The sequence below is a fragment of the Homalodisca vitripennis genome, chromosome X (genome assembly GCF_021130785.1).
Source record: "Homalodisca vitripennis isolate AUS2020 chromosome X, UT_GWSS_2.1, whole genome shotgun sequence".
NCBI lineage: Eukaryota > Metazoa > Arthropoda > Insecta > Hemiptera > Cicadellidae > Homalodisca > Homalodisca vitripennis.
The window spans coordinates 76,756,016-76,779,574 of NC_060215.1; the positions used below are offsets into that span (position 1 = coordinate 76,756,016).

General features: G+C 31.3%; 1 protein-coding gene across 1 annotated transcript in view; it reads left to right on the forward strand.

Annotated features, from left to right (window-relative positions):
- Positions 1 to 743: 743 nt before the first annotated feature.
- LOC124369230 (mediator of RNA polymerase II transcription subunit 12-like) overlaps positions 744 to 23,559 on the forward strand; it is a 68,204-nt gene continuing 45,388 nt past the window's right edge. Inside the window, exons 1-3 of the mRNA XM_046827104.1 lie at positions 744 to 922; positions 3,368 to 3,425; positions 5,428 to 6,207. Coding sequence (XP_046683060.1) covers positions 774 to 922; positions 3,368 to 3,425; positions 5,428 to 6,207 — 987 coding nt within the window. The 5' untranslated portion in view covers positions 744 to 773. The remainder of the gene's footprint in view (positions 923 to 3,367; positions 3,426 to 5,427; positions 6,208 to 23,559) is intronic.

Genomic DNA, 23,559 nt, shown 5'->3' on the forward strand with positions numbered 1-23,559 from the left:
AAGAAACGTAATAGTTTTACATACTCATTTTACTCTACATATAAAGTTAAGTATCAAAATAATTTCATTTTGAAATCAGTTAATTACATTAAGATTTGAAATTTATTTATAACTAGACGGAAATTTTCACTTTAATCCTCAGTTGACTTGCTAAAGTAACAAATACAAACTAAAAATGTATTCTATTAGTTTATCTGGTAGTGAATGACGTTTACTTTCCATAATGTAAGGTTCTTGGGTGTGTTTTCATAACCTCGAATAATCATCACAACTGTGAAACAGTAACAGGAAACTACGGGGATTTTCGTAGTTTTGCGCTACAAATAATTTACATTTACGTAGCAACACGTTCAATCCATATACTTCACATACTAGTTTAGAAGAACTTGTTTAACGTCATTTTGTTTCCAGTGATTACATTCAGTTTCCACTGTGTTCCAATTCATAAACATAACTTATTGAAACAGAATGTGTATTCAGACTTAACTCGTAAATGCCTTTGATGGCTATTAATAAGTGACTGAGAGATTATTGAAACATTCTTTAGATAGTAAGCTATTTACATTCCTTAAGTTATTTACTATTCATGGGGTGTATGAAATAAGAACGTCGTATTATTTTTCTAACCATCGTTATATTAGATATGTATTTGGCCATTTAGTATAACAAATGGTAACGTTTGACGTGACGTTATAATAGAGTAACGAAAATGTTATTTCTTTGTATATTTGGATAAACTGTGTTGATGAGTAAGTTGTAATTATTGCTTAGTGATGGTGATTACAATATATAACATATTGAAACCAAAGTGTGGCATTGCAGGTGGTTTGGACAACAGCCGAGATAACCGTGAGACTCGTAGTGAACTCAACAAGAATCTTCACTCTGAATCTCCCTTCTCTAGATCTTCTTTCTCCAATAGGTAAGTAAATATGACCTTTTTTAATTCGTTTTATCTTTTTTACTTTATTTAAAATTCCGTTATTACTACATTCTATCAAATTACAATGATAAATAGTTTTAATAAATGTATTTATTTTGTTATTCTACCGTATACACTGCATGAGTAGAACGGCATTGTTCATGTTGGTGAGAGTATTTTTTTTCATGACAGGTACTTTGAAGTTACTTACTACTTTGAAGTTATTGAAAATACCGTAGATTACCAAAATTATTTGAGCAATTTTCTATAATCAAGTATCTACATTGTTGCCAAATATTCAATTGTATTACAACATCGTAATGAAAAAGTGTATTATTATTTCATTATTATAGAGCACACAGTATAAATCACTGTGGTCTTGGTTGTCTTCGCCGGATAAAATGAGACATTTTCACTTTACTGTACTTTAAAAATTTACTGTTGCATAATTACATATTATTCAGATCTACTATACGTATACATATATACACTTACATATAAATTAATATGCAAATCAGGAGAAAATATAACGTGTCATGCAATTAATGTTTTATATTGAATTCAGTTAATTACATAGATATGTTGATTGTTACATACGGTGGAGGTCACCCACAGGTGAATTGCTGTAACAATGAAATAAAAATACTAATTTGCTAACCAATTTTTCCACTTGTGGGCGAGTGAGGATTATGATTTTAAATCAAAACAAAATAAGTACGGTAGCCCCCGAAAACGTCCTCGGATCAACCATCGTTTCAGGAAGTTGTATACATGTTCATTTAGCTAAAATAACAATGGAGAAGTCACTAAATGTTTTGATTTTCATGTCGATGTCACAGTAGTTTTAGTTGTGATTTATTTGTGTAGTACAATTGTGTACAGTATTGTCTATGCAATTGGTTGTGAATATTTTTGTGAGTGTAGGGTATTTTTACAACCACTTAGCACAATGAATAGAGTGAAACGTAAAAAACTTTAGTGACTAATAAACAGCAGTAATAAATATAAAAAATGTGTGTCTTTTTAAGATATAGTGTATAATGGTGATTTTTGCTTTAACAAACTTTTCCTTCTTTTTACCAAACTTTGGTTCCGTTTATAATCGGTTAAGAGGCCCGTCCATTGTACTTTGCTACTCTATGGTCTTAAAAATGTCAAGCGCTCCAAATAAGATAAATATGCCAATTAGGCTGTATGTTTAAAAGTTTATTTAAGAAACCTTCAAAATTGTAATAAATTTGTAAACTTCTAACGTCGTAAAGGCGTCATGCAATGTGGTATTTCATAATGAATTTACCAAGTAAATTCAAAGTTTGTAGAACAATGAAGAGCCCATTTTGTTCCTGCAATTTCAAACATGGAGTTTTAAAAACAACACAATCAAATGCAAATAGTCTAGAAATATAATCATTTTAAATATCAACGTTCATAGTCTCATAAACAAATTATTTGTATCAAATCCGAATCCGCAGCGGCTATAAAATTTGTTGTTCCGGTAATTAAGTCTATGTTACTTCTATTAACTTATAGTAGGTGCCTCGGAACATGGTATGATAAATTGCCCAAGAAACCAAGATAAATAAAACTTTAATCCCTACATATAATAACGCGTTCGTTAGATTCTGAAACAGCAGATTCTATATTCAAAAAAGCATGCCAAATTCTAAACAGATGATCAGAGTTGTACTTAATTCGCAATATTAGTTTTAGCTTGAGGACATCTCAACTTTACCTTATATGCTGTTACCCTCTTAACTCTTTGAAATAAAATTTAAATTAAGTTACTCAAACAACTTCATTACATTTACAGTTGTTTAACCTTGTTTAACTTATATAATATAATTAGTAATAGTTCAAATTCATTCCAGTATATTTATATCAAAATGTCACAAAACAGTTTAAAATAAAATTTAAGTTTACACAGTCATATTATGTTTTGACTGTTAGTTATGTAAACATAAAATTTATTATACATGTAGCATAACCAACCAATGCTCCTGCACCTGTTCTTTGCAATGCATTTGTTGCTTTCATCATTCATAAATTTGTTTGATTGACTGATTGATTGAAAGTAACTGTACCTCAAGGATCCTATCAGAAGGTTTCCTCACTCTTACCTATCTCCTATATCATATATACTACTAATATCCTATCAATCCGAGGCGCGCAGAAGAACTTTAAAATTTGTTTATCTCGCAGGGTAGAGGAGGTTTTCTTGGTTTTATGTCCTAGATGACAAAAACGTTGTATTATCAATACTGCAATTAGGCTGGAAAGGTTAGTTATAAGGAATAACTAACTAACTATATGTTAGTAAAAATCAAATCATCATGCAACTTAAAGAAAAAATACATATTGGATCATCAAAAATTGTATTACTATTGTTATTTATGTCTTCACATTTATCATAGACCGTTTACTTATCGATATGTGTTGAATGTTTAGGAAAGAAGAGTCGATCATGTCTGAACTCGGCAAGCGAAACGGAATGGACCTTGATCACGTAAGAATGTTGTTTATTTCTTTACAACTATTCTTATCACTCATTTTATATGTATTCAAGCACTCCTCTTACTAAGAAAAGACTATTGCATTCCTTTTTACTGCATTTCGAGGGAACAGATTATTTACAGTCTTTCATCCTTCTGAAATTTAGCACTCCTGTTATAGTAACAACATGTACTAATTCTATCTCAACATAAGGATATGTAAATTAGTTGTATGACATTAAAAGAAAAGTAAATAAAGGAACCCAATAAAGCAAGAGCATTTACAATGTATTTAAAAATAATAATGGAAATTTTCTTTCTAAAGGGGCTTTTCAACTATGAATATAATACGACGATTAATAGCTATGATTGGTAATTAATATGATCCAGTTTTAGTGTAATTTTGTAAAGAAGATATATCATTTTTTGCACTTTACAGAGAAATAAATCCAATGTAACTTATATTTATTATGTGGTACAGATCCGATCTGAAGGCAATTATTCACCTCATCACATTTTAATCATAATTTCTCAATTACAGTGTAGGTTCTAGTTAAAATCTTTGTTGGGGACGCCAGTAAGTGTGATACAAGCCCGATATCAAGTTCGAAGGACGTAAAGACCTATAGGTATAGGTATAGATTAGGTGAACTATCTACATTGATTGTAACAAAATAATCTATTTACTTGAGAATCCCGAACGTTGAAGATGGTGGTACGGTCGTATCCCTTCTTGCAGGAACTGCGCGCAACGTACATCGTCATCCTGATCCAACGTGCATCAATATTTATAATTGAAGGGCTTTTCAGCATGTATAAATACACTATTTCGATTATTACTTTGTCTCGAAAAATATGATCTAAACTTTTGTCTTCTTCAATGGACACCAATAAGTTCCGAGATTTTCTGTGGATTTTCACTGTCCCGAATTCTACAATCTCGCACTTATTAGCAAAAGTGAACTGAGTAGTCAAGAATGAGAATCTGAAGCATTTTTTACTTTAATTCTCCAAATCAATACATAGAGCAAGCATGCTAGCGATCAGTGAAGCAATACGGCAACTAGTGTTTGCGGTGGTGTTATTGAGTTGTGACACACACTAGTGTATACCACGTGATTTAAAACATTTACCATTAAATAATACACCCGGCCCGGCTAGTAACCTATTAACCATTTATATAAATTGTCAAGTCGTACATTTTTTTTGGAATAGCATTATTTAAAAGTATGAAATAGAGTTGTAAATGTCAGTTTCAAATTTGTCTCTTCCTTCTACCGGAAGATTATAAGAATGAGTCGGACCATTTTTAGTTTGTTAAACATTACATCTCATGAATTTTTAAAATCATAGCGTACGCAATGTTACAACTGTTATTCAAAAATACCAATAAAATCTTAGAGTTTAGTTTGTACTAATTTATAGCGTGTAATTGTAATAAAAGTATTGTTTGCTACGTTATAATAATTTCAATTTTATTTTTTTATTTAAATAGTTCAACATAATAGTCTGCATGAATTAAATAACTGTAACTTTTGAATATTAGGATAGAAGTGGACTACTAATGAATAACAACTGTAATCATCATGAAAAATGTTATTGGTTAACCAACGTTAATATAATAACCAACAATAACCAACGTTATTGGTTCTTCAATACAATCGTTAGTAAATTAACCTAGTCTTGTAGTTAACGCACATATTATAGTAATGTTAAACACCTAAAATAAAATTTGGGTTTTATTAAACCCTTTCATTTCTTCATTTATCAAGAAAATTTCATTTATTTACTACGTTTTAGCACATTTACTTTGCCTAATAAAGTTCAAAATTACGTAAGTCTGGTGGCGGCGAAAGTAGGAAATAAATTTTTAATAATTGTTGATTATCGCGTAACCCATACCTGTTAGAACATATGAATAGTAATGGATAAAATATAATAGTATTTAGTCTTCAAAATTGGAACTACTATCCAAACGTCTGTGTTGCTAAACAAAATTCATATTTTATGTTACAGTTTCTAGAAAAGAATTCTGAGCTAGGATTAATAATGAAACAACAACAGGCAGCACAACAAGCAAAGCAAGCTCAACAGCAACTTCAACAAAAATTACAGCAACAGCTTGCTCAAGAAGCACAGCAACACCAACAACAAATGCAACAGCAGCAGCAACAGCAACAGCAGCAGCAGCAGCAACAAACTCAGCAGCAGCAGTCCTTACAACAGCAGCAATCTCATCAAATCCAACACCAAGAGCAACAATTACAACAGCAACACCAAATGCAACATCTTCAGGACCAACAAAACCACCAAAAGCATCAGCAACTCCTACAACAACAGCAGCAATCCCACTCTCAACAACAACAAATACATCAGCAAGATCAACATATGTTATTACAACAAACACAGCAAAAACAACAGATCAATACTCAAAATCCTTCTCAACAACTAAATTCCAATCTACACCAACAAAGCAATCAGCAAACGAACCACCAGCAGCAAAATTCTCATATACAGCAACAGACCTTAGATAACCTTACAAATTATCATAGCAAAAGCCAAATGGACCATGTTTCTAGCTTACAACAAGAACGGCAACAATGGGATCGATTAAACAGTCATTCTTTTGCGTCTAATAAGGAGTATGGTCAAGATCATTTATATCACCAAAAACTGCAACAGGAGAGAATGCAGGAGCAAGAATATTCAATAGAGCAAAAGCAATTTTTACAAAGATCCCATGAATTTTCGAACAACCCATTTCATCGTGGGAAACCTAAGCTTCATGAGTTTCAGGTAAGGACCATCCCAACTTTTGTTCCTAGTGTGAGTAGAAACATATTTCACATATTCAAACAGTTTTCAAATTGTGCATGTTAAACACCATACTATGAACCCTCTCATCCCCTCTGAGTTTAAAATGTAAGATTAAATTATTTTGTTTTCTAAAGGAGGTTTCAGTCGTATTGGGATGTTGTGTTGTATGTTGATAAAGTGTGTTGCATGCTGTAGCATTATTTCGCGAAGTGGTAGACCCCAGCGGCCGCAGACTGTTGCATGGTCACTCTGACTGATCCTCTCTTTTACTTCCAGTCTATAACATAATTTTTATTTCAACTGTTTGTGTTTCAAACAACAAAAATTATTGTTTTAATACCATATGACTATAAGTTCAACAATCGAAATTGAGTTATTTATTTTTACGAGTTGAATTTCAAAATGAGTGCTATTGGATTAACAATATTTTTTACAGTTTTATTCCAATTGCTTTCTTACTTACTAATAACAGTGATTCGATGAGCTGTCTCAAAAGCGTTTCCTTTCTAGCAATCAAATCCACAATTAAAGGCTTTATATAGTATAGGAAATGTTAGGGAGTTTATTTGTAAAGCTGTGCATTAATTATATCCCTTAAAAATTTAAAGTTGGCTTCGAAAAACATATTTAAAATTGTTAGTGAACAGTAATAAATAATTAGATTGTTATTTTATCCATTGTATTTTAAATTAACTATAATTCGTTTATGCGACAAGAACGTACAAGATTGTACATAAAGAAGCGACAGATTAAGACAATTTAAACAAAAGTCTTCTTAATTTATGATTTAGTGTCTTTAACGCTAAGCTTAAGAAGGTTTTGAACATATATTTGAAATATAGTTATCAGATATAACTATTACAACTTTATCATCAAAATACAATCGTTGAATTGCTTCTTATAAAAATCATGAATCCCATTAATATAATAAAACTACCCATAACAATGGAAGGTGTAGTCGTTATAAGTAAATATATTATAGCTTGGACAGCTATCAGTCAATATTAACTTTCGTTACTGTTTCATACAAATTTTGTCCATTGCAAAGGATAAAAATATAATTATATCTCAAAAAATATTATTAACAACTATTTCTTTTTTTACACGGGCTGAAAAAATACGATTCGACGTTATATTAAATTTTTTGTAAACTATGGTATATTATGGGTAAATTCATGAATATAGAGAACATTATGGCACAGAATATTAAAGTCCCAACATAAGAATTTCAACAACACCATCATACCCAATATCACATGAGAATAAGCAATGTCACTCCACATTATCCTGCGCACCACATTATAATTTTACAGCGTGTAACCTATACAGAAAACTAAAAAAATGCGCTTAATGTCATGGTAACTGAATCCATGTATAAATTTATATTATTTACTGCTCCCAGTTTTTGGTTCAGTATCGTCTTCTTCCTATTGCTTTGTATTACCTCTTTCTGTTTACTATCTCGTACATATCCTATTCATGGTATAGGAAAACGTAGTTGAGGCATTAGTGAAATGCCCATATTAGAGTCACCTGAGTTTTCCGTTTTCCAACGTCTGTCCTAATATGTGTGCGTATATTGGTTCATTTGTTCATTGATTTCATTAATTTATGGTCGCTGGTAGTGAAAATACTCGAACGTAAAGTTTTTAATTAACATTTAGTCATAACTATCCAAAATTATTGTTTATTTTTAATAACCAAAAATGTGGTAAAAACAAAATATTGTCATAATCTACTCTAAAAGTTATTGACCGTAAGGTAGGTATTGGTTATTGTCTTGTACCATTTTTGACTAACTAAAGGTAGGTAACTCCTACCAACATTTCTGTAGGTGCGTTATCCATCGTTCCACTGAACTTATCCAATATATTTTCTTTGCTATATGCTTTACTATATCGGTATAATTTTTTGGGGCGGGTCCAAAATAACTGAATTCCTGCGATGAGATGTCAAAGATCTTTTGCGATTTTATCAGTTTCTGAATTTGTTACCAGAATGTCCTACAAAGCTTTAGACACACTTCTTGAACACTTATCACATCCTGTGATACAATACTGTGTTCTTGAACTAGAAAGAAAAAGGCTAAAAACTGAAATGGGCTGAATCTGATTATCTACTAGTCTTGTGTATTCTTGAATATGTTAATTGACTTTATCTACAATTTCCTATAGTTTATATTGCTAACGAAAAAGAGACAGAGTTTTGAGTTTGCTGTACATGTGATCACCAGCTCACGATATAGTATTGAAAAACAATTATAAATATCTAACGTATAATTGTTGTACCCTCATCGGTTTGACTTTATCCACGAGGATTGCGTAATCCAAAACTCAGTTTTTATTTCATTCATTCGTATTTGTAAAAAAGCTTGGCTTTTGCATCTACATTGGGCTTAATCAATTTTAAATTTTATAATGGCTACTCATAGCGTTATTTAGAAAACCTACCAGGGCAATGTAATTTGAAAGATGTGCTTCGATATTTGTCAATTGTATCATTTTTAATTATTTTGTAATGGAATATTCTCAGTATCTACTTTAATAGTGGTGGTAGGTTTCAAGAATACATGCAGGGTGGTTATCAAGTCTCTTCACTTGATAAATTTTGTAGAGTTGTGAAATATTAAACTGGAGATGTTTTTAGGTCATTAGTGCCTATTTTTTGACATTTGACAAAACTATTGGGCGTTGGTCCTGAATGTCAAAAAATAATAATATGTCAAAAGGTTGGCACTGTGAACCTAGAATCAACCCCCATGTTTAATTTTTCCATCTGCAACTGTTCAGATACAAGGTTTATGTCTTGTACTATTTATACTTTACTTTTAGGATTCAAGTACTTTATTTTTATAACCTGTATTGTATATACTTAGATAGTGTGCAAAATAAGAGACTTTTTCATTGAAGTATTCCCCATAGATTTTCATATGATGACCTCTTACCGTACTCAGTTAGTAACACCATAAAGGTGAACTTAGTCCCAAAACAATTTGGAAATTAGATGTCATCCAAACATTTCATCATTTACGCTTGATCAGTTTTGGATAAACTGTCAAAGTAGAATCGAAACTTCATCTTATAAACTAATATCCTATAGAAATCTGGAAATGGTATTATATAAAATAATGGATTCAAGGAATATAAGTGGGCAGTTTTGAAATTTACAATTATCCTCGTATTAAATCCTGCCAACCTATGCAATAATACATGGCAAATCTGCTTGATTTTAAATTAAATGTTTTTACGATTAAATTAATCATGCAAGAACTTGTATCCTAACTGGAATTTCATTATAATGGAAATTTCAATTATTTAAAATTTAAAACCAAATGAACAAGCACAGAAAACCCTCATTTGTAAGTCGTTTAAACACGTTATTGCTTAAAATATTAATCTCTAATCTTACATTGTTTAAGACTTCAAGTAGGCTTCAATGCAGAGTATGAACATTTTTCCTTTTCTATACTAAATTTTGGAAACAAAGTCTTCCACGTGCTATACGTTCATGTAATCGTGGTTTTAGTTACTTTTGGAGCACGTACAAAATATTTGGATTTTCTTAACAGCGTGTTTTAAATAATCTTATAACAATGTAGGCTTGATTATGATAATTAGAGACATGAAGGGGTGTGGTTCTTTAGAAGTAATTACGCTAATAGGTCATTTTAATATTTTATATGGTTACAGCTGAGACTTAACACCTAAGTACGTTGCACCTTTACAGTTCTAATCATCAAATATATTCTAGAGACTCAAATAGTGTGACGCTGCATTTTTCTGTATACTTCACATCCACATCAGTAAAGAAGATATGCCCCTTCGTGATGGTTTCCATAGTTTTTGTCATGAAATCAAACGTTCAATCTATATTTCTTGCTGTTATTTACATATGTTATTATTGTTAATTGTCATTATTAGTTGATACAAAAATAAAAGTATTACGTTTAAAGACTAGTAACGCTTCGTATTACAGAGTTTCATATATAACCTACTGCATTACAAGCACGATAAAGTAAACATTCTTACAAAGAAACTCAATATCACAAACGTGAACGATCACAAATTAATGAATAAAGATTGTTAAGAACTACGTCCACACAAATCAAGTATTGGAAAGTTACTTGGTTAAAGTCAGAAAAAAATTTAAATCTCTAAAATATATTAGGAAGGCGAGAGTACGGCCACCTGTAATTGCACATTAAATGAACGTTTTAAACGTAGAGACAATGCCTACGTTGCATGTTGTGATTCACGTCTGCCACAACACGTTTAATGATTTTTCTGGATCTTCTTTAATCGAAATTTTGGGGTTATTCATGCACACGAGGTAGAGATAGAAACATGTTATTTACTTGTTACACAATGCGGAGATGTGGTAAATATTCTAACATTGTTTCATTTAATTTAAAAATTATATCTTCAGTTACCATTCATACATAGTTCAGTAATTTACCGAATAATTACATTTATATTTACCACAGTTTCTATCCCTCAAATATGTATAAAGTAGAAATGAAGACGTCTTCAGAAATTTGTCCTCCTGCTTGATTGGCAATCATTAAGATCCATTGTCCATACTTGGGAGTGCCGATGGCCGAGCGGTCTAAGACGTTGAACTTTGAGTCTGAGTTAGAGATGGGATCATGCCCCAGCAAGACTGGTTGAGAATTGATACCATGTAACTGAGAACTTAATAATTTATCTATTTCCCATTGAGAGGGTTCGATTAAGGCCTCTATATGTTCACACTATCTGCTCTTATATTTTTGTTTAAGAGTAAGCATGTGGGTTTGTGTTCAAACTGGACAAGTTCGATGCCACGTAATTAGCCCTACGAGGGCGTCCAGGTTGTTATTTGATATGTTAACATGTTTTTCATATAGTAACACGTCTAAATGTGTGTCGTGGTATAGAAAGGGTACTGTTAAATTTAAAATTTTACCCAGTACTGGCACTATGGGGGATGGCTCGATAGCCGACCACCTCTAGGTTATACGTTTTGATGATAAAATGGGCAGTAAAAGTGCAACTGTGCAAACAATTTAAAACCCAGGCAAGTGGCAAAGTTATTGCATGTGACACACACTTCAAAATGTTAACAGATATGACACCCTTGTTATTCTTGTTCCAGAGGATTTTCATGGCACAATACGAGTGTCACTTATCTTCTTTTCATTTTATTGTGCAGTTTGTCCAGGTTATCGCCTTGTGCTTATCCACTTAACAATAGATTTAAAATCCTGTCTATCTGAACAAGAAAATTAAATTCACCTTTGACAAGAAATTATATTTTGTTCTTTTACTTAATTTTACAATTGCATACCGTATTCTCTTCATTTTAGGACTAAAACAAATTAACGCTTTGGCTTATAAGCGTGTGAACAGTAGCAATTTCGGAAGCGATGTTCATGTTCTATTGTTGCTGTAATCTTTCTTTATGTTTACTTTCCCGACTTCCCAACTCAGTCTTCAACGTTAAGTAAAAGAAATGACTGTATAGTCCTTACTTTCCATACATGTAAATTTAATTTCAAGTCAGTCTAGGAAGTTCATTTACGACCATCACACTGTCTTTGCATTAATAAACAGAGATCTCTACTTAATGGAATGTCTTTGCTAGCGACCTTGCTACTCTCGTGAAGTATTTTCCACCAAGAATATGTAATTTAAATATTACATCACGTTCCAATAACAGGGTGACTGGATGTCAAATATTTACATAACATTACATAAAATAGTCTTAGGGTTCAAGATGATCAGTTTTTATACAATGAGCAATAAAACCAATATCTCCCTTACGAAAACTACCGTCTAACTATAGATGTTAAGTAAAGGGTTATTACTTACTTTCTTGCAATATAAATGTTCAGTACAATACTTAAGTTTATTTATACAATTTCTTATCAATGCCAATTGTTTAATTTTCCAAACGCTCACTACAGGTAAACTATCAATATGTATTTCTCTTCAGTGCAGCGTTCCAGAGAGCATTTTTCATTTTTAATATCGTCCCTTATATTACTCGAGATTCTTTTTAAGAAAGCAATAACGTTCGTAGCTAACGTATCAGAAGTAATTGGCCTTCTATAGAAGATGCTCTTCGATTAACGTACGTTGGTCGATTAAAGCACTAATCTTAGCGTTGAGTCTACGTGATGATACATAATTTCCACTCACTTTCCCTTTTCAAGGCAGTTAAACCCATTGTTATAAATAATTTCTTAAAACATTTAAATAGAGTCTAGCTCTCAGAATGCTCATTATCAACACTAAAGCTCTAAAGCTGCACTTATCTCTGAAAAGGTTTTTTATTACGCCTGAGGAAAATACATAGATACTGAAAATTAAATTTACTTAATTTAAAACTAATCGTAATAACTCATCATGTCTTTGCATTTCAATATATAAAAAACAAAAACCTCTGGAAAATAATTCTCAGTGTTTCACCGAAATAAATTATAGTCTCAATATTTAATGAAAAGGCTATAATGTAAAATTAAAGAAATATTAACTCCTTGATTACACAAGTAGCCATTTTTTTAATTATTACCAAATTCCATAACCCCGTTTTTTGTCTAAAGTTATAATTAATTTGCTTAACATATTTAAGTCCAGGGTAGTTAAAAGGATGTACGAAAGTAGATTTTTGAACTTTTATAATTTAACATCTCCTGTAGAAACCCCTTTTAATACTTCTATACACAAATTCATTTATGTTTTATCCCTTCAATTGTACAGTAATGTATCCAAAGATGAAAATTTCTTTAAACATTTTTAAGGATTTTTAAATGAACTAGCATGGGAAACTTTAGCTAACGCACCAAGGGAACTGTTTTGGCTAGTTCTGAGAGGGAACAGGATTGGTTAGTGCAGCGACGGAACAGGTCTGATTAGTGCAGTGAGGGAACATGGTTGGAGAGTGCAGTGGGGTAACAGGTTTGACCAGTATAGGAAGATTAAATGTTATGTTACTGCATTAAGGGAACAGGTTAAATATACGCAGGTTAAATGCTGTTCTCTGTACAGCAAGAGAACAGGCTAAATTAGTGCAACGAGTCTTTCGTTGGTACAACGACCGAACTGAGTTTATTGATTCACTAGGTAACAGGTTTGATTACTAAGTATTGTTGAGCCACAAAAACTGTGTAAGACATAAGGTTTAAACGTACTTTAAAACCTAAATAGTAGTCTTAATCTCTTTAAGCGTTTTGGTTGGAGAAACTTTAAGTATTGTGGTACTTAGAACTTGGTCTATAATATTGTTTTCGCCCTTATAACTTAAAGTAAGCACAATTCTATAGGTACCATCATTGGAACACGGTTGGAGAGTGCAGTGGGGTAACAGGTTTGACCAGTATAGGAAGATTAAATGTTATGTTACTGCATTAAGGGAACAGGTTAGTGCCCAGTGCAGCAAGGGAACAGGCTAAATTAGTGCAACGAGTCTTTCGTTGGTACAACGACCGAACTGAGTTTATTGATTCACTAGGTAACAGGTTTGATTACTAAGTATTGTTGAGCCACAAAACTGTGTAAGACATAAGGTTTAAACGTACTTTAAAACCTAAATAGTAGTCTTAATCTCTTTAAGCGTTTTGGTTGGAGAAACTTTAAGTATTGTGGTACTTAGAACTTGGTCTATAATATTGTTTTCGCCCTTATAACTTAAAGTAAGCACAATTCTATAGGTACCATCATTGGAACACGGTTGGAGAGTGCAGTGGGGTAACAGGTTTGACCAGTATAGGAAGATTAAATGTTATGTTACTGCATTAAGGGAACAGGTTAGTGCCCAGTGCAGCAAGGGAACAGGCTAAATTAGTGCAACGAGTCTTTCGTTGGTACAACGACCGAACTGGGTTTATTGATTCACTAGGTAACAGGTTTGATTCCTAAGTATTGTTGAGCCACAAATTGTGTAAGACATAAGGTTTAAACGTACTTTAAAACCTAAATAGTAGTCTTAATCTCTTTAAGCGTTTTGTTTGGAGAAACTTTAAGTATTGTGGTACTTAGAACTTGGTCTATAATATTGTTTTCGCCCTTATAACTTAAAGTAAGCACAATTCTATAGGTACCATCATTAGCAAAATCATTTTGAATTAAAAAAGTGGAAATACATAGCTCAATTTTACATTTGTACTACTTTTTCAAAATTTGTAACATGTATCATTGGTTGTTCATATATACATTATGATAACAATGAGCTGAGGTTCTAAGGTGACCATTAACAGTGAGGTCGTGGTATGAGGTTTATGCACATACTTTAAATATAAAAACCAACCAGTGGCCCAATTATAGTCACATAATTACCAAATCAGGACTATATATCTTACCAAGAGAAAGATTTACCTGGTGGCTAAACATTTTTAATAAGCATAATTTACTGATACTGATACTTTTAAAACATTGTTAATTAATTTTTAAGCACGGTCAATTATGTAGTTGTTACAAAGGAATAGCACACAACAAACAACCGAGTAAATTTGTAACAGTTCCAAAACGTGAATAATCATTTGTTTGCGGTTTCCGTCAAGATTGGTGTTTTTATTAATCACTATTTAATAATATGGAAGTAATTCCCATCAATTTTAAACAATTATTTTAGTTACAAATAATTATAAATAACTTTTCCGTTTTGAAAAATGTTATAACATTTTACAATTATTTCTTAATTATTATCCACAGCGTAATTCATACAGAGCGACCAAAAAGACACTTCCTCCACTTAAAAACACGTAATACTTCAGCTAAAGTTACTAAGCATAAATTTCAAATTTACGTTCGTAATCTGAATTGATTTTATGACTACAATGGGCATTGTAAAATCTAAAAAATAATTTTTACTGTGAGAAAATATCAACATAAACTTATGAACAAATTAAATGCTCAAAGTGCCTTCGGGGATTTGGAATAACATAATTGTGTATGAAGATGACATAATTATATGTAAACATATATAAACATAACATTTTTATAAGAAGTACTCAATCCTCTTCATAATAAGAAATAAGAGAAACGAATAAATGCCAAAAATCGATTTAATAATATCTAAATGAAAGATCACAAGGGATTAATACAATGGACGAGACTACTCCTGACATCGATGATTACATTTCTGGCCATTCTAACTATCATGGTGAACATGTTATAACTCTAGTTAATAACAGACAAATATGAATTGTACGTTATTTTATAGCTTAATCAGAAGCAGGTTTTCTTGCCACCATTACATGTTTCGATTAAGGTGATTCATTTAGGATCACACAATTAGTAATTAAAGTGATATATCAATGGATGAAACTTTGTTATTTTGAGTGAGAAATTTGGGCCCATGAGGTATAGCCAACTGTGAGCATTTTCTTAAGGAGGGGCAGTATTTCATACTAAAACACATAATACTTCACCTGAAATCATTATAAATAAATTTCAAATGTATGTTTTGTAATCTTAATAAGTTTTAAGAGTTATACTGGCCATTGTAATATCTAAATAATGATTTACTGTAAGAAGTATACAAAATTAAAACCGGTGTTTTATTTTAGTTTGTTATGGAGTAAAATTCATTTGAAATAGCAGGCAAAATAAAACTATTGGCAATTTCCATTGATACTGTACATGGGATATTTATAAATACAGTATTTTTTTAATTGTTCAACTTATATTTTTGTTCGATTTGCCAGGTCTTATTATTTCCAATAATACAAAATCTGCCGTTTACGAGATGGTGATCGGGTTTTTAGTAATTTTGTTTAAGTGTTTTACCAGACCAGTTTCAGGTGTCACCCAATCAGTCTTCATTTTTTACGTTTTTATTAGCGCGTCTGGAGCCCTTTATTTTAGAGGAAGTTTTTAAAAAAACAAATCATTTTATGTTATAACAAACACCTGAAAGGCATTAAACATTTTCATTCAAAGATAATGTGGGGCGTACTTTTTGTTCACTCTGTTTGTTTTACACGAGAGTTAAAGCTGAAAGTTTAACTGCGTAGCTGTATTATTCTGACAAAGAGAAATTTATTTTTACGATACTTTCACATGTCCTTTATGTTTTTAAAGAGAATCACTCAGTTTACATATTCTAGATGAAAATCAGACACAATATGTGTATGTAAATAATGAACAAAGCTTATCTAACTTGGACGTTTTTTATCATTAGTGAAAAAAATTACCGACTAATTTCGATTGGATCGTAACAAATTGTATTTCTTCTAAAAAAGATAAGTAATGTACCTTTCAACTAATTATAATACAAACAGTAACCAATACTCTTCATTTTCGATAAGTTATCAGCATTATTATTGAAGAGCGTATACACAAATATATTCGAAATGTAGTCAATATCAAATACACATAATCGATGTCAATTCCAAAATCGGTGATTTCTGTGTTTAATTAAGATTTCAATCCTTAACTTCTGATGATGTTATTCGGAAAATTACAATAACGTACTTCACGGTGTCCTTGGAAATGTTAACAATAATTAATGACAAGAAAACGTTGTAATTTACGAAATTTAGTATGATTAAACGGTTACCATAGTCCATAGACCAACTTTTCAGTAAATTTAAAACCTGTAAAAATGTGCATGTTTCATTGGTTGTAAAAAATTTAGATTATGGGGACTTCTATAAGTTGAAGTTCTCAAGTGACCATCAGCTTATACTTTTGATACAAAATTGCCAACTATCAGTACAGTCACCCAACTAACCGACCATAAAAATTACCCAATAACCTGAAATTATTAAAGTGTGAAGGTACACCGGTTTTTTGAACAGCTAGAAAAATAAATTCGTTTTTGTTACAATGTTGAGTGGTAGAGATATAAAAAACTACCACATTAATTTAGATAGTTAGCAGTAAAAGAAACCACTTTTCTAACCCTCTTTGTTCAATAAAGAAACATAGATCTAGTTGTGTTCTTTCTTTTGATAACCTTTAGAACCATGTCTTTCTCGTCAAGTTACATCTCTTCATATTTAACTCTCCTTAATCTCTTCTAACGCACCAGCCGTAGTTGCTTTAAGCCGAACAATACTATCTCCTTAGATTTTTTTATTCAGTTTTTCTTCTAAATCTATCTTTCGATGATTATTTTAATAGTTAGTACTTTCGGCTTTCAAGTATTCCTGGCATAAGCAGAGTATATTCTATACTGTTTACTTTAGCTACACAAACACAAGCGCGCGTGCGCGCGCGCTTGGCAGATACACTTCAAATAGTCTCGTCATGTTTACGAAATTCGAATCAAACGTATGTGCTCTGATAAAAACAGGATAAAACACTTTGTTATCAAACACATTTATTTCAGTTGTGGAGCTCAAAAATCTCAAATCTTCAAAATGTACTTTGCTGAATCAAAAAGGATGATTAATGGTAGCTTGGTAGAGAATTGATTGCAAAAGTTTATAGCAATGGTATTACTGAAATTCTTCTTTCTCATATAGTGTATCAGAGCCTCTGCAAAGGTTTCAAATAATGTTTTCTGGTTCTTGCTTTCGATTTCCAAGTCACTGACTTGCATTACAACCACAGACAATTTGGGTTGTTTGCAATAAACAAGGTTGTTTGGCTTATTTCACGTCAAATGTTACCATGTTCTATCCTCTAACCCACAAAAACGTTAGTTTTACTCGAATCAGTCCGCCCTTCCAGTGTGTTTTAAATTCAGAGCTTTCATTAGATTGAGAAATATATCTTCCTCCTCCTTAGTTGTAATAATTTCAAGACCAAACTATATCTTTCACACTTACCTTCCATTTTTAAGTTTCATACTTGCACCGTCCATCGTCACTTCTTCATATCGTTCATTGTCCAGGATACTGTTCGTCTTAAGATGTACCTGCGGTACCCACTATAGATAGTGTGTGTGTGGCCTCTCTGAGGACTCCTATATTCTGCTTCAACCCCATCTTTTTCGTGTATAGATAACGCTATATTTTATATTCATATCACAATTTACCTTGCTGCGGTTGCACTGGCATAAGTAGAGTGTGTGAGGATAGTGTGTTTCTAATATATTCATTATATACAAGTACATGTTATTATTTTGCGTGTGAGTATGTGTTAATAAATATGTGTATATACCTTTTTATCATTATACATTTTTTTAGTTTATATTCTTCAAGAAAGTTGTACCTTTTTTGTTCATATTGAAAATGTTCACAGTAAACTACTTAGTTTCATTATTATTTAAAAATAAAAATATTTTGTTCTAGCTTCTACGTGACGTTAAATGTAAGAAAGGGCCATGAGGCCGTAATTTCGCCTTCAATAAAGAAATATTTCATTTAATTTTCATTTACAAGGTATTTGGATACGTTTGGACCCTTCACTCTAATGATTCTTCCGTCTGCTTTTAACCAATATTTTACCTATTTTTTTCAAATAAAATAGTTACGTCTTTAATTGTGCGAATTAAGTCTATTTTATTTTATTTATTTATATTCTGAACTTAATAATACTGGCAATTAGATATTTTTTTTAATATTATCAACATTACTTAACTTCCCACACTTCTGAACTTCATTTTCCAGAACCTTATAAAAATTGTATTATAAACAGACTCTTACGGTTCTTTAACGGTTCTATTGGTTTTATTTTAGTAGTTGTGAATGCTGACAAGTTTGTTCACAATTTCATTTATCTATACAAATATTTTACACAATAAATTAAACAATAAAAAATACGCAAATGGTATTTGTATCATATACAAACTCGATTATAACCAATAGTTTGCAACAAAAATGTTTTCTATCGTACATATTATCAAATTAAACCTAAATTAAAGTTTCCATTAATCCTTAAACTTTACAAAATTATTCAAAATACAATTTTTTTTATTTAATCGTAACTGAAACATTTATTAGTACATACGTTATTAGTATAACGTATTAGTATACACTACGTTAGTTCACAATCAGTTATACTAAATTATTCTGAAATGTTTTATTTATAATTACAAAGTACTTATAAAATCATGTTTCCTTATATTACTTAAATATAACGAACTTACCAAAATATATGTATCATTTGATCTTTTTTCAAAACCCATTGTTGTACAATCATCAGCATTGTAAACTAGAAGGAAGAGGCAGTGCAATAATGTAAATCACTTAAATGTAACTGCACTGCTCCTTTTGTGTCTTAAAAATAACTGCATTCCTGAAATATCATTTAGAATACCACAACTTATGCCATTTCATAGAAATAACGCACATTATATAGATTATACTTTTTGTAGGGCGTTTGTATCATACCATGAATTTTCGAATAAGAATTTGTTTAATTGCATATTAAACTTAACATTACTTTTTAAATAATTATTTTCTAAATGTTTCTATGTAATGTAATTATTCAAACATTATGTCTGAGAAATACACCAGACACACTTTTCAGGGACAGCAGTTTTGTAAGCCAAAAGAAAGAACAGGTAGAGGCCACAGTTTACAAACATTTTACCACTATTGGCTGTTGTAAATGCCTCAATGTAGAGCACAATAACACTAAAGATTCACATTTAACCAATCGACAAAACCTACAGCACAAACGCCACGAACAAAACAACATGTTAAATTAATCTTCATAAATCAGAAGCAAAGCAAAAATCGGCCAGGTCAACCGAAAACAAATATGGCGTCTCTGAAATGAAAAAGATTGCGAGAAAAGGGAGCGGGAGGTTTTTGACAGTAAATGTCAAATGTCCATATCGTTTGTTTCTTTTATCCCTTCAGAACGTCCATCATCTACAATGTATTTTAAACAAAGTTGTGTTCGTTTATAGGACTTAGGAAATGTAATACCTTGCAAGTTTTCACATCAGCTGCGGTATGCAACACGTGTTAACCACACGTGTCTCGACCACATCATTTCGAATTTATTCCCGTATTTGTTTAGTGTCAATTAACATCTTATCTCACGTTTATAGGTGTTTAATACCCTATTTCATTTACATACTTGCGGAAAATGTATCAAATTATACGTTTGTAAACCTCTAATACTCTACAAGAGGTCTTATTTTTACTATAAACTATTAAAAACGTAATTTATTTCAATGGCACTCTCATTATTTACGAGGAATCTAAAAAGGCATATCATTACAACAAAAAATTTATCTGAGGTTAATTAACATAGCAACGATAAAGAGCAGGGCAACGTTAATTAACGTAGCAACAGTAAATGTTGTTTCATTTACAATTTAATTTACTATTCTATATTTTAATTAACAATAGAATATTTAGAACTCTCTAGTTCTTCCTACCACCTACCACTTAACCCCTAGGATATAAAAAAATAAGAATATTCTTCATTTCTTAAATCATTAGTACATCAATGAACGAAATAACAAAATGATGTGTGCAAATTAAAATAGATTTTCAGGATATCAAATAAACTTCACCAGCTTCATAGTATGCTGATAAGGTCGCTTGAATCACAATATACCTATTTATGTCGTCTATAATTTGTGTACAAATGAATAGTAACAACACTTAATACTTATGGTGTGACTTTGAGACTTGTCTAGAAAATGATAATCAACACAAACTACAAACGAAATTTCTTCTATAGCCCTTGTACGGTTTTTTCAAATGAAGTTTATTAATGAATTGTATGAGTAGAAGGATCGATTCTTAACGTATAACATTTGTAGGATCAAAATGTTATGATTTCAAAGAATAATTTCAAAAATTATTGGGTGAAAACAACCAAAATATACGTCAAAGAAAACTCACTTTATAAAACTATGTTTATATAAAAATATTCACCTTAGACCCAGATAGAATATAGAGAATATAGGGTGTCATCCCTCACAACTATTTCATATTTCAATTAAAAATGGACTATTTAGAACAATCTAGCTCTCCCTACCACCTACCACTTGAAACCTAGGAGATATTTAAAAAAAAAAATAATGTTCTGCATTTCTAGAAATAACAAACATACGTTAAACTGAATTTTACCAATTAAAAAATATAATACATTAATATTGTCGATTATACCTGCATTGTTCAAGATGTATTCACTCACAATTACAACCACAGGGGTCACAAACCGTTATTCCTGTCCAACCGACAGCAGAAAGTCTTTGACTTTGATCATAAATTGGTTGTTTCATACTTCAGCATTTATAGATGCCATAGAAAAACCACATTAGATATGCCATTAGTTTCTGTAGTCCTACTAGTACAGTACAATTGTAACAGTAGTGGCCCTTCAGGTCAAATTTCTTCAACTGGAGTTTACCAAAATATGGTGGCAAATTAAAATAGAGAGACTTTCAGGATATCTTCTTTAAATTTCACCAGTTTTATTAGTATGCTGATCAAGTGTCTTGAATCTGTAACATGTTGAATTTTTATATTTTTAAATAATTACCTTGGCATAAATTGTCACTTGTAATAGAAGAAAAACATATAAATGAACAAACTGAGATTTGAATTTCTTTAGGGTATTCAATAACAATAAATTTGTACGATGTTTTCAAATTAATTAACCGTACATTGCAGTAAATAACAGGGCTCCTTTGTAAACTTGATAAATGTATCAGTCGAGGTTTCAGTAACCAGGATCTGTGAGTTCAGTAAGATATATGAGTATTATAAGACCAATTGAACGTAATTATTCAGAATCACATCAATGAAACTATTAACTGTTTATGAAAAGTAAAAACCAACTACAAACATCAATAAAGTTAGAGTTTTTAAAGCACTAAAAAAGCCAAGTTCAGAATAATTTAAATACAATTTCTATATTCAAGCTCCAAAAAGACATGCATTCTCTCATATGTGATTATTAATTGTCAATTCAAAACATTTTAATGACGAACTGATGTATGCTAGGAATACGATAATCCGAAAGCGTTTGTCCGAAGTTCCAGATTAATGTACTTTATTAATAAGTTATTTTAGTTTTCGTAATCATCGTTATTGTTATGAATTCATTATAAAAAAAGAACTAAAACTTTGTATTATCTGATTTATACACTGCTACTGGTGTAGGTTTGTCATGAAAGTCATACTATTCGACTATAGGATATCTTACGTGAGTGTAATGGCACTGAACAAGTCATGAGTGACTACTGCTAAAAGCCAGACTACTTTGTCAGCCGTACCAATGTTTCTATGCACATGCCAAGATATTGCTTTGTCTTAACAAATAAATGAGTCTTATTTTGTAAGCAAAGCCATAAATAGTGAACGCCGACCCTTGTTGTAGCCGGCACACGTATATGTGTGCGTGATGACGCTGGTATTTTTAAAAATCAATGTAAACCGGAACCAATTTTTAATGGAATCTGCTTATCAAAATTGATACTATCCTAAATAGGCTCGGTCGCATTAACTTCATAAAATCGCCTCTGTTTTGTATCTGTCATATACTAAACTAGTTGATTTTAAGGTTAGGAAACTCACAAAATGAAATCTGCGAAAGGGAGAATCGCCGGATAAGGGGGAAATAGTTGACCGCTTCACGAGAAGTACAAATGTATATATGTTTACAAAAAATATAAATATCAGCACAATTTGTACAATTTATGCACGGCACCTGTTCATAAAGGAAAATATGATTGTCCAAACAAGAGCACAAATTCTATTAGTATCTATGAATGAAAATTCCAAAGTCTTTGCGTAAATATTGGGCTGATGTTATTAACAATAGTAACTAACATGTTCAGGTCTGTTGAGTAGGTATTATTCAAGAATCGGATCCTAGACATAAAATCATCTAACAGTATAATTTATAACCCTTGTTCAATTTATTATTCCAGGTCTACCAAGTCTCTGTTTATTTTAATTGGAGAAAACATTAACATTTTATTTTATTTTTAGAGCTTTTGACTATAATTTTTTGTGATTAAAACGTCTTCATGAAACAGATGTATAAATTAATACTCTTCCTTAACCCCCTACTTTTTTGGTTTCTACACTGGCATAACACATTTAAACAGTGCTATTAGCCTCTACCAACTCATATGCTATTGAAAATTGCCAAGATTCCTATCCAATCGAATTGTAAGAACATTATGAAAAGGAACGTGGTCTATCTCAAAGAATATAAACTAAATACAGCCTATAACTATATTTTGAAGTTACTGGCTATTTACAATGATTCTTATCACATTAGTACTATCAGAACAATCCAGAGATTCGTTATAATATTTTTAACTTTTGTAAAACAACGTCATCAAACGTCATCAAACAATTGTTTGATACTGCATCATGATGAAACAAATCTATTGTATATAAAGGTACTTGAGGCGACAGATTAAGATGTCACATGCAGCTTAGGTTTATTTAAATTTAACTTACACATATATTTTGAATACCAT